This window comes from Manis javanica, chromosome 12, assembly GCF_040802235.1.
Source record: "Manis javanica isolate MJ-LG chromosome 12, MJ_LKY, whole genome shotgun sequence".
Classification (NCBI taxonomy): domain Eukaryota; kingdom Metazoa; phylum Chordata; class Mammalia; order Pholidota; family Manidae; genus Manis; species Manis javanica.
In genome coordinates this window covers 6,052,806-6,067,047 of record NC_133167.1, presented here as the reverse complement: position 1 = coordinate 6,067,047, position 14,242 = coordinate 6,052,806, and the positions used below count along the sequence as shown (strand labels likewise).

The window sequence follows — 14,242 nt, the reverse complement described above, 5'->3', positions numbered from 1 at the left end:
AAACGCATCAAGCTCTTCATTTGTAAGTATGTATATGTATCTTCACATGTCGGTATATGTATGCCAGAGGCTGGGAGGGCACACTCTGCTGATGTGGGTAAGATTATATCATCTGGGGATCAAAGAGACTTCTGGGGAAGGGACTTGAATAGGATGGTAACCAAGGGGGAGTTTTACCCCTCACTGAAGTTTAAAAGATAAGAATAAATCCAGGATTACGTGCATGATTAAAAATAAAAAAGACTAAAAAATGATGACAATGAGAATATATTAAAACATAGGGAATGAATCAAAAGCTGTATTCAAAGAAAACTGGTCTTAAAGCCTTCCATTATTTAAGAAAAACAATTGAGAATTCAACTTAACTGTGTTCTAGAAAGAGGAAACAGCCAGTGTAAAGGCCTTGTTCAAGGACCCGCATGGAGGCCAATGTGACTGATGAGAGTGAGCGGAAGAGGAAGAGCAGTGGGAGGTGCACCGCACCCCAAGGTACTGGAGGCCTTATGGGAGCCCCGCGAGGCCACTCGGGAACTCCGGGGACACGCAGGAGGCTTGTGAGCACAGTGACCAATGAGGACTCACACGTCAGTGGGCACTCAGCTCCTCCCTAAGAGCAGACACCGGGAGGGGTCTGGAAGGAAGGCGATCGGTCAGGAAGCTGCTGGAATGATCCAGGTGAGAGATGACTGGGTGGCAGCAGTGGAGGGGGGACATGCTGAGATCACAGGGAAACTCTGGTGGTAGAATCCAAAGGACGTCCTGAGACACAATGCGAGGGAAGAATGAAAAGAATCAAGGACGACCCCGGGGTTTCTGGCCTGGGCAAGCAGAGAAACGGAGCGGCCACCCACTGAAAAGGAAAATATTATGAGTCAAGTACGTCTGAGAGAGGTCAGGCCCTTGGTTGTGGATGTGTCATGATCTGGGGTGACTGTCGGACAAGCAAGCAGCAGCTCGCTGTGTAAGCCTGAATTTCTGGGGTGAGGCCCAGTCTAAGATTGAGCACAAAGGTGCTTATGAGGTGGAGAGAAAAGAAAAGAGAAAACGGGGGGAGAGGCCCATGGTGGAAGGAAAACCTGAGGAGCTGTGATCTTCTGGAAATAAGTGACAAAAATCTAAGTCTGTCAAATGTTGCCGAGAGCAGGTAAGACGAAGACGAAGGGCCCAGCGGACACAGCAGCGTGGAGGCCACGTGTGGCCTGGATCAGAGCTGTGAGCGCGGCGGGGAACAAGTCTGCAGTGAATCCAAAGGAGAACATGAAGATACACACTTCGCTGTTTTGAAAAGTTTTGTGATTTCCTTTTTTTGAGAGGAAAAAGCACTAAAATTAAAAGGCAAATGAAAAATTGGGAAAATATTAACAGCGTGTAATGATAGGTCAAAAAAATTTTTTTAATGTTTTACTATAGAAAATTTCAAACACATGCAGAGGATAGTAAAATGAGCCCTCAAGTATCCATCACCCAGTCTTCAATCACTGCCAGAGCCAATCTTGTTTGTCAATAGTCCAACCCATCCACTTTCCCATCATGCCCCCCTAAATTCTTATGAAGCACGTTTGATATATCATTTCATTTATTAATATTTAGTATTCACTTCCTATAGAGGAAGAGTCTTTTTAAAAACATAACCCTAAGAATCAACATCTAAGAAAATAAAGAATTCCTTAAAAACTAACATCCAGTCAATATTCAAATTTGTCTACTTAAACTATTACTAAAGTTCTTTGAATAAGGGCCCCCTGAAGTCTGTAACATTGCCCCTGCTTACCATTTCGCCTGTCTCTTTTAACCTATAAGCTGCCTCACCCTGCAACTTATTTCTTAAGAGTTTCCACTTGGGCCTGAGCTGACTGCAGGCCCGTGGTGCATTAACACAGCCACGTCCCTGTCCTCCTTTATAAACCAGTGCTCAGACCTGTTGGCTTGGTCAGACTCAGGTCCACTTGTTTGTTTGTTTGTTTGTTTTTCGCAAGATGAGCATGCATATTGTTTTGAATTTCTATAATGACTAGGTGTTACTCTTTTTGGCTTATTAGCAGTCTTTCAGAATCATTGCCTAGATCTATGAATTCATAAGCACTTGAGAAAGTTGATAGCCTAAAATTCTGTCTTCATTTTATTTATTAGCTGTGATACATCTATTAAAAAAGCCCTTCTCATTGCCTACTTGGTTATTCTGTGGTATTGTCTGCAGAAGAAAAATGGGGTAAATCCCTGATATTTTTTCCTTATGGTTCCCTAACACCCAGTATAGGTAACCAATGCAGATGGTATTTTTAGGGTCACTATGAACCCATGGATTTTATGCATGTGTACCAATCAGTTCTCATTATTATTCCCACTAAGGTTCAAACTGTCTCATCTGACCAGTGAGAGCCTCTTCATGTTGGCTCCTGAGACTCTCTGCTGAACCTGGCAGTCTTTGCTAGCTTCACTGTTTCTGTTACAACAAGGTTGTTCCAGGCTTATCTTACACTTTCCTGACCTAGAACCAGGACCAGTTTTTACCCCAAGAAGCCCTGGTAGAAAATGGTATTTACCAACAACAGTCTGGGTGCTGGGGTGCTTCCTGATAGGCTGATCACTGATTTTAAGCTCTTTCAGGGGACACAGCTAGAAAAATATTTTTTTAAAGACAAAATATATCAAGTTCATTCTAACTCACTTAACTCAAATTCAGGAGTACAGGTTTTATTTAACCACCCAATTTTACCTGTCTCTCTTTTCCAACATGGCAAGTCCCAGTTCTCAATTATGTCAACATAATTATTCGTTTGCTTTCTCTCACACAGACACATCCTGTGTCTATATGATTATGTATGTATATAAAGTGACATACCAGAAGGAAATATGCCAAAATGTTAATATTAGTGGTATAAGGGATAGTGAGGGGTTTAACTTTCTCTTTAACTCCATTTATATATATCCCAAATTTCTACAATCAACAAGTATTACTGAAAATCAGAAAAAAAAATATCTTATTTTAAAGATTCTAGTTGGTTCATTAATTTTCAAGTTCCTAAAACTAGTGTTTCAGTGAATGTATGTAATTCTTTAAGGTATATTATGTAAACCCTACCTTTAGAACCTCAAAACTGTAACATAGCTTGCCACTGCCTCCCACCGACCGTTCCTCCCCCATAAAAATAAAACTGCTTACCTCTTTCACAGATATTGTTTCTTCTACTATAATCTCCATCTCTGTCCCAGGCTGAACATCACTTCCCACAGCAAAAAACAGGAACAGCTAAAATCAAGACAGAAGTATGAATGCAATTTAATCTGAATTTGAAGATTCTATAAATGTATTATTTGCTTCCAAAAAAGAAAAGCCAATGGTCCATGAAATTTTAATAAAAACCTCAAATTAAGTAAAAGCCAGACAACATTGGGTAATTTAATGTTACAATTTAAACAAAAATCTCAACAACATAGAAATGTAATATGCTTCACCACCCATGTTATTCTAATAATCTTTTCTCATGGTTATTTATTCTACTATGACCTCCATCTCTTTTTTGGTCATTCCTCAAAGGGATGTGCAATTTTTTACATTGAAAGCATTAACTGTGTTTTCCTCTGAGTCATTGGTTGTGATTTTATTTTCTTTCCAGATATTCCGTATATGGTAACTCCCAGGACCCACAGGAAAAACATGAATCTGATCTCTGTCAATGCAGTTCCTTCTAGCCCTACTTTTCCTTTCTAATCCAGCCTCACTTGCCATGTTCTTCCTCCTATCAGCTTGTGTGCCACTGTTCGCTAGAGCTCAGAGGAAGAACAAATTCAAGGGGAGGTGGCCAGGAGACTAATGCGGTAGACCCGGGAAACACGGGATCCTGACGGGAGTCCAGTACCCCATGACACAGAGTCCTAAGAGGAAGGAGAGCGTTAGGACTCCTGGACTCTAATAAAAGTTTATTAAATAGATAGAGCTTCTGGCAAAGGTTGACCTGATGGTATTTTAGGATAGCATTATGACTTTTGAACTCTAATAAATATTTATTAAATAGGTAGGGCTTCTGGCAAAGGTCAACCTGATGGCATTTGACACAGAAAATGAATACTGATAAAGACAAAGCTGCTGTGAGACTATCATATTATTGCAGGGAGCAATTAAGTCCAAAATCAATATGCTGGTTTCATTAAATCTGAAGTGCTGCTGGTTGTTACTCGTTCCTTTATGTGACACAAAGAAAGAGAAGATACCAGCTACAAGTGCAGGAAGCCACTGATTATAAGGCTCATCCTAATCCATAGGTGTTAAAATGTGGGAAAAAGAGAACAATTTAGAATTTGTGAAATATGCTGGTTGAAACTGGTGGCCACTCAACTTTAAAGATTCCCCCCTTAATTACAAAATTTTCACAGAAAAAGAGCCTTATGAATATGCTTTGATGTAATATTCTGCTATTTAAACACAGAGCACTATACAGATATATTCCTATGAAAGGTATTATCATTTCAGGAAAAAATAAAACTTTTACAAGAAACATTATTACCGTAATAGTTAAGGTATGAATTGTAAACTTAAGAACTAATCATGGCAAAGTTGATTTTGTTCTGACAGGTGACCTCCGGTTACCTGAGAAGAAGTTGGTGCCTTCCCAAAGCAGAGTCCCAAGGAACTCCCCATTTTCAGCTCTGCTTCCTTCAAAGTATAACTGTCTGGCACTGAAAAGAATTTTGATAACATGATCAGTTATTAATTCCTACCTTTCTGGGCAAAATAATACACTGAAATCAGTGTTTCTTTGAAAATCAAGAATGTCAAGAAAGAAAAAAAATGAGCTGTACTCCATGCAAAAGGATTACCCATATTATAGTTACATTTGATTTTCAATTTCCACACTCTAGACAACAATGCTAAGAAATAAGGGGCAGTTAGGAATGATCTAGATTCTTAATAACTACTGTTTACATGGCCTAAAAGCTAGATATTCTGAAAGAATTCATGAATGACGGTCCAGCTTCTTCCAAGTTTAAAACTCTTATGGTGACTACCCACCAACACTTACACTAAACTAAGTCTAATGACAAAGGTGCATGACAGAGGTGAGGACAGATGATTTCCTAACTGGTATCACAATAAAATTAGCAAAACAAATAAAAAACGGACAATAAATATAGAAAGCCATAACTAGATCAAAACCATGACTAAAATGAGGACCAGCAAATCAGGAAAGATAGGTGTTTTACTTTAGGAAACACATTGTTTAAAGTTTTGCTTAAGATTTTCTGCAACATATGAAGAAGACACCTGGATGGCAATATGTCCCATTAACGTCTAAAAAATAATTTAAGAACATTAGGTATTAGAAACCATCATTTAAAGTGTTAAGAAAGACAAATGGCATGAGCATGTGTCAGCTCTTGAGGGCTACCAAAATATTTACCTGGACAAAGAAGCTTCCCATTTCTATCAATAGGTCTTAAACAGCTATTCTCAGCTAGAAATAAAAAGAAGCTGGTTATTGCACCAAAGAAGACTGAGGAGAGATGCTTATGTGTTAATTAGCAGGAGCTACAACAAGCTAAAAAAACAAACAAACAAAAACCCCAACAACTAGAAAACGAGTACAGGCGGTCTTCACTTTGCACAGGAGCCCAGGGCTGTGACATGGAAAGCTTAGAAACAATGAGGAACATTATGACTGTTCTATGACCTTTAAACATTTCTTTTAAAACTCTGTCAGTAATACATGTATGGCGACATGAAAAAACCTAAAACATTTAAAACCGTAATACATATATAGTGTCCTAAAAAAATAGTAAAACTAATACACTGTAAGTTAAAATACTAGAAACATTGAGAATTGAAATATTTCTTTGTACAAATATCAAGAATATTTCAAACAGGGCTTGCTTTTTTCCTCACTGTAGAGCTTACAATGCAGAATGTCTTCTGTATCCCCTAGCGAATTGTAATACTCAAAATTTGGATCACCTTCCAATATTTTATATTTTGTGCTTTCAGTCTCATTAAGCATCTCCAAGAGCTCCTTTACTGTGGATTTTTCTTTGCCAGTGTCACTCCCTCGGGGATACCTTCATCCTTTCTGCTACAACCACTTTCTTCACTTCTGCGGCTGAGTTTACGTCGTTTCTCTGGCTGCAAACCTAGAGTCTCTGGAATGACAGCAGCATCAACATCCCTATGGTCAGCCATTCCTTCTGTTACTCCATATTCTCTGGTTTCTTTGCAGCACTCTCATCTTTGCTGGGCAATTTGATTATCCATTCTTGTGAAATGTTGTATGGACTTACCACTGGGAGAAAAGGAGGCCACTGTCGGTGGTGAAATTAGTAACAGATGTGCCATCACCAATCACTGGCAGAATTTAAAGAGTGAAGTAATTGGTCACTGATCGTGATGCACATCTATTATCCATGTAGTGATCTGTGGAATGAACAGCTAGTAGTAGAGTTAGTACTGATGCAATTACTTAGTTAATATCTGCTGATAGCTGAATTTTGAACGATGCTGCTAGGTAACTGACTTTGCATCATCAACTGTGGTAAATGAAACTCATGCATACTGGAACTATGCAGAGACTGCCTATATTTAAAATATGACAGGTGATTTTTTTTTTTGGAAAAATGTCAAATTTACTAACCTTCAAAAAAGGCACATTAAAACAATATATCATTTTTCATGTTTTAAGAGGAAAAGTACTTCAAAAATGATAAAGACAGGTGATTTTTATGCTTATTAAATGGATAGGGCCAGTGTGCCTGACTGAGGATGCAAAGATTCCTGCTTTGTGGGAAGGAACACACAGGTATTTAGTCCAAACAGATTTCTTACAAAGTCAGATGTGAAGTGAGGTTATTAGGAGGGGTGTGACCTTCTGAGAGGGCAAGAACGGCATGGGCCTTATTTTTTTAATTAGTGTTTACATTATGTTTGGTTCAAAGAGTTAGATATAAACATGCAACAACCAGCAGCAAGTAGATAATTTGCATCACCCCCCAAAATTCCCTCCAACTGCTCTGCTGTCAGTCATCCGTCCCTAATCCTGATCTGCTTCTGTCACTAAGACCTAGGTTTTGTTTTCTTTTATGAAAACTTCATAGTGCTCTTTTGTGTCTAACTTCTTTTTCTTGCCACACTGTCTTTGAGATTCGCTCATGTTTCATAAGTGGAGGTGGTTCACTGCTTTTCTGAATGAACAGCACCCCACCGTGTGGATACACCAGTCTGCGCATCCCTTCACCTGGTAAAGGACATTTGGATTGTTTCCAGCTTTTTACTGTGAACATTTATGTACAATATTTGTAAGTCTGTACTAAATTTTGACTTTTCTTGGGTAAATATCTAGGGTACTGGTAAGTAAATGTTCAAATTCACAAGAAACAAGCAAACTCCTTCCAAAGTGACTGGTTTTTACACTCTCATCAGCAATACACGGGAGTTAGAGTCGCACCACATCTTCGCTACCACTTGGTTTTGTCAGTACTTGAACCATTCCCCTGAGCGTATGGTAGTGTTTCCTGTGCTTTCAGTTTGATAGCTAGTGACGCTGAACATCTTTCTCTGTGCTTACTGGTCACTCATAGGTACGTCTTCTTTTGTGAACTGTCATCCCATTTTGGCTTGGGTGTCTTCTGAGTAGGTCGCCCATGTTTTTTATATATCCTGAATACAAGTCTATTGTCAAATATGTGTTCTACAATTTTTTTCCCACCAGTTTGTGGCTTGCCTTTTCAGATGCCTTTTGAAGATCAGAAGTTTTACATTTTGATGTTGTCCAATTTTTCCTTTTATGATTTGTGCTTTTTGAGTCCCATCTAAAAAAAATCTTTTCCTTATGGTAAAAGTGACAAAGATTTTCTCATGTTTTCTTCCAGAAATATTATAGTTTTAGGTTTTAACATGTAGGTCTAGGATACAATTTTAAGTTAGTGTTTTACATGATGTTAAAGCAAAGCTAGAGATTCATTTTTGTATCAGTGGACATCCAATTGGCCCAGCACTATATGCTGAAATACACTCTCTTCCTCCATGGAACACCTTAGCCTTTTTGTTGAAAGTCAACTGACTATACATATACATGTCAGTCTGCACCTATTTTAGGACCTTCAATGTAGTTCCATTATGAATATTTTAGGTTTAGGCTTCAAAAATTACATGTAATCTCTGTTGTACATTTTTTTTCTCAAAAGAGCCCTTTAAAAATGTAAAAACTATTCTCAGCCCACTTGCTGTACAGAAACAGGCTGTGGGCCACAGCCTGCTGACCCCTGTTCAATGGATCGTCTCTAGCGCAATACACTTGTTCTGATTACTTACATCTTCACAATGAGTCTTGAAATCAGGCAGTGGAACTCTCCCAGCTTCACTCCTTTTATTCCCCACAACCCCACACTGTTAAGGGTACTTTGGGTTTTTCGCATTTCCATATAAATTTGTCCATTTCGGGTTGTAGGTGCATGAGTTTTCTTTGAATTACTTTTTGTATGCTCCTATACTTTTTTCAATTAAAAATCAAAACAAAATTAAACCCCAAACCCAAAAACAAATGTAAATGATTACCTAGTTCCTTCATTAACTTTAATTCCTTTATGGCTTTAATTCGAATATCAAAGACCACCTAAAATAGAGAAATAAACGAATAACTCTGTATAAGTTGGAAACAATGACATCAAAGCGAAGCTCATCAGCGAGTGCAAACATTGTATGAGCCATTCACTGCCTGACAGTTTTTTTGCCTTCTTGAAAAAAATTTCCTATCCCTGAAATTTTCTCTCTTCTACAAAGTCAAAGGCAAAAACTCAGATTATCTTTACAATTAAGTTTTTACCAAACTGATGTTAATTGGAACAGAAAGCTACCGAAAACTAAAGAAAGAATTCTAGCCAGAAAGGCAACGGGCTGATAAACCGTGAACCTTTCTAATGAGAGCATGCAACTGCAGGTAATCAAATTTCTCTGTGTCCAGCGTGATGAATTCAGGACCAATAAGAATAAATAATATAAAAATGTACAATACTAATGCAAGGGCACTGTTTAAAATACTTTCAGACTGTTTTCTGTCTTTTTTTTTAGTTTAAGCTAACTGCCATTAGAGCGTGGTATTTAGGGATAGAACTGATGTCAGATATCACTGACTCTACCCCACCTCGGCGCCCTACACTGCGCCAGAAGGAGCAGGGACTGAACTCATCAAGGACATCAGCAGGCCCCCACTTAGGCGGAGCTTTAGCGCACTGGTCTACACTGTCCCCTCTCCTGTACCAACAAACAGGGGAGCACTTTAAGAAATTTAATATTTATAGAAAATACTCTAATAAGTTTCTCTTAATGTTGTAAAAAAAAAAACTTAATGAATTCAGACTTCATAAATATAAAAAGATTTCCTGGAAGAAGTTTGGGGAAACCAGTATCACAGTTCAAATGGGAAACTGAAGGACACCTGAGGCTTTATATGGAGCACAGAGTGTCATGCAGAGCAGTCTAAGATAAACTAAGAAAAAACCCAAAACATAACACAAAAACAACATTTATACCTGTTTAAAAAAAATAAAAAAACACTCTTGTAAACATTTTCTACTTATCAAAGCCAGAGGATTCCATGAATTAATTAAATAGGTAACTCCTACATTCTAATTCTAGGCTTTGGAGGAAAAATAAGGTTGTATATTTTCTTGAAACAGGCCAAGGGCTAATATGGGTAAACAAGCAATAATCAAATGTTAAAAAGTTGACTTCTTGATTTAGAAGTCTACTGAGACAACTGTTCTTAAAGAATAAAGTACTGCTTTCTAAATAACATTGTTAACTAAGACACTATCAACCAAACTTTAATTATAATCTACTCTACTCACTGTGTTAAGAGTTGCCGATATTTTAACTTGCTTCTCTTCAGATTCTAATTCACACAAATTTTTAACTTGGAGCCAGTCAATCTCATTCATACTAGTGATCCACTTCCCTTGTCTGGTCAATAAACTGTAGGTTAAAAGACATTTTAAAAAAGTCTTTACACAGCACTTTTATGAATCAGAAAGGATCACAAAATTAATACTTTTTCTTAGGCACCACTTCCAAAATGGTGCATGTTTTCCTTAATGTGGCTAATTAAAGGTGACCAAGTTCTAATGAGATGGCTTTATGAAGGCTGACCATTTTTTTAGGGTGGTGTTAGGCAGTATTCTACAGAGTCTATATTAAGGATTCCAAATCTTTAACTTATACAAATAATTTGTTGCCACACTTTTCAAAGATAACTGTTGTAAATGGAAATCAGTTGTTGACCTCTGCCTGCACACCGGAATCACGAAATCCGTAAACCACAAAATGAGGTTTATGAATCTACCAACAGGGCGGGGGAAAGAGAATATAAATATTTATCTATAATGATTTTTATGTTTAAAAAGAAAAAAATTTCAAAACAAAAAGACTTGTTTGAACTCAGGAAGTCAGGAAAGCTGACAGTGACTGCCACTGAGTGGGTGGTCCTGTTCTGGGTCTCTTGTCTTAGCTTCTGTATTTCTCAAATCTGTTAAGTAGGTATTACTTTTTATAAAGGAATATATAATAAACTTTAAAATTAAGTAGATAAAGTGAGGAAATAAATTTACCACCTGTCCTAGTAGTAAATATAACACAAGATAAACATAGCTCACAAGTATTCTGCATCACAGTCACCATTAACAATAATGCAGAGGCTCTATAATCTAATATATTCACAGAACTGATTTATTGTTTGCAACCTTAAGCCTTGACTATATGGGAATTTGTGGGATTACAGTATATCAAACCTTGCACCCACAAATGTACTGTAACAGACATTGATAACAAAAATGGAGAGAGGCAGCACCTAAGCTCCACTGTGACCTATGGGAACTGAGAGTATAGTCATTAAAAGGACTACTACAAAAAACTGAATTGCCTTATGGAATTCTTGTGACAAAATTGGCTATGACCTTAATATCCTCCTTGTAAAAAATTTCAGGAACTTTCTTTGTGAAAATGTGCCTTCAGTTTTATAATAAGTATACCAATCAGAATTCATTTGATAGGATTCTGCTTTATAGTCAGTTAATCTAGATTATATCTTGTCTGTACCTGTATTTAGTCACCACATTTACCAAAAAAAAATCGCATTTCAGTATCATTTTTTTCTCCAAGTTGCCTAACCTAGAACCTTCCTATTTACAATCTGTAGGACACAATGTCTAGAAATAAAAAGTAACATTTAATTCTTATCATTAAAATAAAGCTTTTAAGTTTTAAGAGAGCAGTAAACTGAAATTACTTAAAACAATTCTCTCTCTTTGTAAAGAGTTACCTGTTATCCCCATTTCTAGGATCCTGGATTAAAAGTGAGCTTCCGTTTCTGAGACCTTGCTCTCTGAATGTCTTCTTCAAGTCTCCCCTGGGAATGGCAGTCCAGCTGTCCTCACCTGCAGACTCAGCACTGCTGATCAAGATGACACCTCCTGGGAGAGCTAAGGCTGTGAACACCGTGCTCACTTGCGCATTAGACGGGAAGACATGTGGGGATTCTACCAAGTGCTGACACTTGTCTCCTTCACTGCCTGTTGCCATGTGAAGAACATTCAGAAGCAGAGGTTCACAGTCACTACCAGTTGGAATCTGGATTCCTCCAACCTACAATATTAGCAAGACAACCATCAGTATAGCTTATACTTGCCAAAATGAAGTCAACATAACATAGTAAAAGACTATTCTTATATAACAATTCTCACTTTTTTTGTTTTCAAGCAAAATTAATTTTCACAAATATCTTTTAAGTATCAGAAAAACTTTAGATTTTTCTTTTGAAATTTTCTCTTAACCATCTTTTATTTTTTAAGAGAAATCTAGATTGCAGACAGATGTCCAAGACCTCAGTGGTGGCTGAAGCCTTGAAATACATGAGATGGCCCTCCAAGGGACAGTCCACTGAGTGGGTGAGATGCTCCTTATCCTTTTCTTGACCTAGAAAAGTCACCTCCATTCTCTAACTTGGTGCAGCTACTTGCCCCCTTCTGAATTCTCACAGGAAACACACACAGGCCCCTACTCTAGCACTTGGATTAGCGAAACTACTTACACTGTGAGCGCCTGAGAACAGGCTATTTACCTTTGTATCTTGCATCTGACATACAGCCTGGCACAATGGAGGGGCTCCATGAATATCTCTTTAAGTAACACTGATGGTACCTCAAATTTACTGGCTCTTTCAGCAGCTTTCTAATATCTAATTGCCTTCATACATAATGAATAAAATTTTATTTCAGTGACTTTTAAAAAATCCAAAACTATCATGAATATTTCTTTAACACTTTTTTACCTCCATCCCATTCCATACAAAGATGTCTTCACCATCAGTAATTTCAATTTCACACAATGCCAGGTCATCTCCTAGGAAGATGAGATTATCAGTGAGACCATCCATCACGATTATCAAAAACAATTTAACCAAACAGAGCTGTGACACTTGTTTGAAAAGGTATTTTCATTAAGGAAAATTAAGAAAAAGGCAGTATTATGTTATGCTTATTATATTAATCTTTTATCTTTGTTCCTTCCACCATACTCATCTTTATTCTTTCATTGTATGTAAGCTTTTCCCCATGTTACATAAGTTTTGTGAGCATGACTGCAGAGAAAAAGAGTTAATAAAAGGCGGATTGTAAACAGGAGTTGGGCTTAGGCATCGAATTATCCTCGCCCCACCATTAATGAGCTGCACGTCCTGCGCACTTCAAGCCTCTCACCTCAGCTCTCTCATTACCTCCGTACCTGGCACAATGGAGTCCAAAGCAAACATTCCTGCCGCTACTGCTATTGCTGTTTTGTTGTTATTTAACAGAAGTAAATACTTTTAAACTCTTAAAGTACTTTTGCTACAAAATATGAAGCTGAGAGATGGGTAAAAAGTCAACCATATAAACAAGATTCTAATGGTTTCAAACCATTGTGCTCAAAAAGTTGCGGTTATAAAAAATTCCAAAGTGTTTAAAAATTGTTTTGGCAGTGAGGTAGCCGAAATTTTAAAAAATATAAACATTTTCACATTAGCAAAAATTTATACATTATCATAAATTGGATATACTATAAATTGGATACATTGTTTAAACATCTACAGTGTGATGATAATCTACATCATTACAAAAGAAGTCGGTAGGGGGAAAGACTGAAAGAACATTACAGATGAGCCCACAAGGATATAAAAATATAAAATAAGTCACTATGGTTTAATATTTATCTTACCATCAAGTGTCTGGTAAATGTGAAGTCCCGCTGGTACAAACTTTGCCACACTAAGAACCATATCTCCTTCCCAAAATTCTAACAGCTATACAAATATTAACAAAAGAAAAGAGAACAATGAAAAGTAGCATATATATCACATTTCCAGGTAAAGAAGAGCGCTGTGCAGATGCACACATACAGGGGATACGGGGAGAAAGCCAACGAATTTGCCCGTCCCTGCCCAATGCCACAAACGTGGTGAGAAGACATCACTCAATGCTGAGTTAGTCGAGTTTAATCTCATTCATTAGTGACTTGGCTTACACAAAGAGCACAAAGAACATCTAAACAAATTTATGGGGAGACTTCTTATCAGAAGGCAGGCTGATAAGCGTGCCAAGCCAAGAATCTTTGTCCACAAGAGCAAAACTTATTTGTTGAATTAGCCCTGTTCAGGGAAAAGCGGTGCGAACTTCAGCGCACACTGTCTCCTTTCTTGAAAGGCACGTCTCCGACTGCAAATCCAAAAAGTGTATGTAATAGATTACCAGGCATTTTTTTTTTTTTTGAGTTTCTAGATCCAAGATTCTGGGGACTGTGGTAACTCTGCCAAAATAACATTACCTAAAACGTCAGTCCTATTTTGCCTCTCTCCAAAATACCACAAGATAGTTCTCTTAAAAAGAAATTTCATACTGACAAATGATTAGTTAATTGTGTCACTCTCACAACCTATTGCCTGTTGCTTACTTCTAAAACAACAGAGATATGTATTAAAGACCAAAAAGCAGACTAGAACAAATCTGAAACTTATGAAGGTGAATAAGGTCTTTTCCACCATGAAATGTCACCTTAGATAGTGTTAGATTCCCTAAGTCCACCTGTATCAACACTGTCAGGACTGGTTTTGCTTTTAATGGAAAAGTTCAGAAATAGACAATTTTAGAAATCCTGATATGATCCAAAATTTAAATATCATTTGAATGAACTAAAGGTAAAAAAGAAACTGGCCTGCTTTTCTCTGTACATGAG

General features: G+C 37.5%; 1 protein-coding gene across 9 annotated transcripts in view; it reads right to left on the bottom strand.

Moving 5' to 3' along the window:
• USP40 (ubiquitin specific peptidase 40) overlaps positions 1–14,242 on the bottom strand; it is a 69,120-nt gene that overhangs the window by 21,436 nt on the left and 33,442 nt on the right. For all 9 annotated transcript variants that reach the window (XR_005055732.2, XM_036997727.2, XM_036997731.2 and 6 more), the window contains 8 exons: positions 13,229–13,313; positions 12,306–12,376; positions 11,298–11,620; positions 9,832–9,955; positions 8,540–8,597; positions 5,400–5,453; positions 4,589–4,677; positions 3,164–3,250 (listed from right to left, as the gene is read on the bottom strand). Coding sequence is in view for 8 of the 9 variants with exons in the window: in XM_036997727.2 (XP_036853622.2) it covers positions 3,164–3,250; positions 4,589–4,677; positions 5,400–5,453; positions 8,540–8,597; positions 9,832–9,955; positions 11,298–11,620; positions 12,306–12,376; positions 13,229–13,313 (891 nt within the window). In the remaining variant the exon portion in view is untranslated. The remainder of the gene's footprint in view (positions 1–3,163; positions 3,251–4,588; positions 4,678–5,399; positions 5,454–8,539; positions 8,598–9,831; positions 9,956–11,297; positions 11,621–12,305; positions 12,377–13,228; positions 13,314–14,242) is intronic.